At 57.2% G+C, this 3,561-nt stretch overlaps 1 protein-coding gene across 1 annotated transcript in view; it reads right to left on the reverse strand.

Moving 5' to 3' along the window:
• Positions 1 to 339: 339 nt before the first annotated feature.
• Positions 340 to 3,561, reverse strand: part of VOLCADRAFT_117582 (uncharacterized protein) — a gene marked incomplete at both ends in the record, with an annotated part of 37,166 nt that continues 33,944 nt past the window's right edge. The window contains 2 exons of the mRNA XM_002950428.1: positions 340 to 465; positions 2,020 to 3,391. Of these exons, the coding sequence (XP_002950474.1) occupies positions 340 to 465; positions 2,020 to 3,391 (1,498 nt within the window). The remainder of the gene's footprint in view (positions 466 to 2,019; positions 3,392 to 3,561) is intronic.

Genomic DNA, 3,561 nt, shown 5'->3' on the forward strand with positions numbered 1-3,561 from the left:
TAGAGAATCGAACATCATCACGTAAATTACACGTGCACATGGGGTAGGAAGAGATTACTGAAGACACAACTTTACGAGTATAACAAAATATTAAAAAATTCAAAAACTTCAAGCATCCATTATAATAAAAAGGTAAACAGCTCATGGTGACAGTGTATTTTGTATATTATGTAAGCGAGGGACCGTGCGTCAGTTATGGTAAAGTACGGCAAACCGTTGTCGTCAGTTGAAACCGTTGTCGTAATACCCCGGGCGCTATGTCGAACCACCGCCACACACAGTTCAAACACACACCACCGGCAACCCACCTGCGAACAGCACCGTCACCTCCTCATGCGCTCACCTCGCCATGTACTGCTGTGCGCCGCTCAAGGCTCCGAAACCACCACACGAGGGCGTGGAGGGTGAGGTGACGCTGTGACTGTGGCTGTAGCTGGAGCCCAATGCTGATTGCGCGTTGGGGAGCTGTAGCGGGCGGACAGGTGGCGGCGGCGATGGGAGGGAGGGTGGTGGCGACGGGGGCCGCTGTGGCGGCCGCCTCCGTTGCGTCGCCGCAGAGGCCCGGCGGCGCTGGGGCGCATGCGGCGGCGGCGGCGGCGGCGGCAGTAGCAGCAGCGGCGGCGGTGACGGCGCCGCAGCTGTCAAGGCCGCAAGGCTCTGCGATGTTATCACCGCTCGCATGTGTCACGCCATATGACGTGCTAACAGACATAAGAAATGCGGATGGATCACTCCCCCCCGCAGCTCATGCGCGGATTGCGCTGGGTGAGCTGGCGGTAGACCATCCAAAAGGCACTAAAGTAACTGAACGGCGCGCGTTGTGTCCTTAACCAGGGCGCGCTTCCACAAAGCATTGCTGAACACAACCAACCAAAACTTAGTTCCTACTTGCAAAACACTCAAACGGTCGTCCCGTTGCACAGCACGGAGCCAATGCAAACGTGCTGGATCCGCCTGCGTGATATAAGTGCGAGGCACAGCAGCGATGACAGCTACATCAGCATGCTGACATGCCACCGGCAACACCACATCCATCACCTCCTCAGAGATATCCAACCCTATGATTGGCATGGCGACTCCATCAGAACGAGCCTTTGCAAAACTTTGCGGATGGGCCGCGTAGAGGGTTGCCTTATTGGGCATATACCGAACGGTGCAGGCACCCTCCCGCAACTGCTGCATTGCCTTCTCATCCCACTTCCAGGGAACAAACACTGATCCCACACAACCAACTGCGACGGCTTGCGTTAGAACGCTGACATCCTCAGCCCTCACAGGATCTCTAATCATGATACCCTTGCATCCGGCGGTCACCAATGCCTTTACTTTGCTTGGACTGTGCTCTCCCGGCATCACACGGGCCAAAGCTTGGCTGACCCCCTTAATCGTGTGAAGCTCGAACGGGCCCGAGCACGGATGCTCCTTGGCCTCAGAGATTCCCGCCATCGCTTTCTTGGCAGAGGGGCGTGTGGGGGCTACACGATTGCGCAACTCGCTCACACTAACCACCTCAACGTCTCCGTTGTCGTACACCACCTGAAACACGTGGGACCTTCCCCTGCGGCCAGCATACGATGCTACACCCAGCGACCGGGTGGTGCGGCGCCCTCTTCCTTTAGACTCCCTCATAACAGCCACACCTTGAAGGTCGCGCAGGTACTTGGGTGGCTCGGGAGCTGCACCCCGCGCAGGTTCGGACGACTTCCCTTCCAAAGCTTCAGCACTAACTCCTTTCGACTCACACTTTGAGCAAATCCATGCGCCCTCCGGTATCTCCTTCAAAGGCGGCTTAAGACAATAAGTGTGCCATCCAGTGCCGCACGCATCACATAACAACATCCATTCTTCACCATCAGGAAATCTGCACACCTCACAGGGATGCCCTGGAGATGGCCTAGCCAATCGCGGGTCGACCACGTGATCATCGATGGGCAAATGACAGGGCGCACAGTGACTGACATGGGCAGTAAGCGTGCTGCCACAGCGTCCCTCTAGCACCAACACCCCGGAGGGCCTCACCTCAGTAACCCGCAGAATATCCGGCTTGGCATGAGGATCCAAACTGGCGCGAGCGGAGGTATTCCGATAATACACGTAGTCACCCATCTCAAAACGACGCAAACGCGGCAAAACGGCTCCGCCCCTCATGCGCGCATACTGAAGAGTGTCACGATGCTGCGCAATGAGTAGGTTGCCGCCCGCCACGGCCATATGTCGACGAAGAGCGGCAGCACGTTGCATAATAGACCTTGCCGCCGCCTCTGGGTCATCCAAACTCACGTCGCTTTCAAAACGCTGCTTAATCGCCGGTGGAATGGTGGGCTCCACGGCGTGCATGACGTGGTACGGCGTAACACGCGATGCTGACTGCACGGAGCAGTTGTAGCCCAGCATGACGTACGGCAGATGCTTGTCCCACTCCTCAACTCCACCGCCAGCATGTGCAATGCGCCGGAGCGCGTTTTTGCAAGTCTGAACAGCACGCTCTGCCAGTCCGTTGGCTTGCGGGTGGTTCGCTGAGGTCTGACGATGATCTATCAACGAATCAATCAGCAATTGCGCAAACTCAGCTTTCCACTCACTGCCCTGATCTGTACACACCTCAGCACAGGCCCCATAACGGCCCAAAATGTGGTGCTGGAAGGCGAACGCTGTCTGCTCAGCATGCTTGTCAGGCAGCGGAATGAGAACCACGTACTTAGAAAAATGCTCCACACAAATCATTACGTAGGTAAAACCCCTGGGGGTCTTCTTGAACGGCCCACACAGGTCCACACCCCAGCGGTAGAATAAACCCGATATTGGCAGCGGGTTGAGCTCCAGCGCCCTGGCTGAAAAGCTGGTGTTGACACGATCGCAGGCTGCGCAGTGACGTACCACCGAAGCGACATCGTCGTGCATGCCCTGCCACCAGTAGCTGGTGAGAAGCAGCGCAGTCGTGCGCCGCACCCCGAAGTGACCAGCCTGCTCGTGGGTGCGCTTGATGATGTCAGTGCGGTCACCAGGCTTGGGAACGACGCGTGGCTTGCCGTCGTTCTCGATGCGACAGAGTGTCTCTCCTTGGAAACGGTACTTGCGTGCGCGCTGAGCACAACGCTTTTGCTCCGCCAGGTCGGTGCCAGGTGGACATTCGCCTGAGCGAAGAAGACAAATAGTGATTTCGTCGTCCCAAATATCCTGACGCCGGGCATCGGGACTGAGAGTCTGATCTTGAGCATGCGCGGCCAGCGCCATAGAGGCCCCACCCATGTCACTAAGAGGGTGAGAGGCCACGCTCTCGGCAAGCCCTTGTGAGATGTAAGCACGCTCGTGCACGACGGATCGGCACGATGCTGCGGCAAAGGCTTGCGCTTTGGCATCTTGCGCCAGGGCGCGCAGGATTGCAACAACACTGGATGTGAGTACCTGATCAGTTGCGTTGGCCAGCACAGAGAGACGAGCATGATCTGTCAGGCCAGGAGCGGCTGACGCCCCTGTCTCATAACCCAACACGAGGTCACATTCCCCGGGATACAGGGAATCGTACTGAGCTGTAATACTGTGTACAACGGAGTGGCGATA

Source organism: Volvox carteri (genome assembly GCF_000143455.1).
Source record: "Volvox carteri f. nagariensis unplaced genomic scaffold VOLCAscaffold_18, whole genome shotgun sequence".
Lineage (NCBI taxonomy): Eukaryota > Viridiplantae > Chlorophyta > Chlorophyceae > Chlamydomonadales > Volvocaceae > Volvox > Volvox carteri.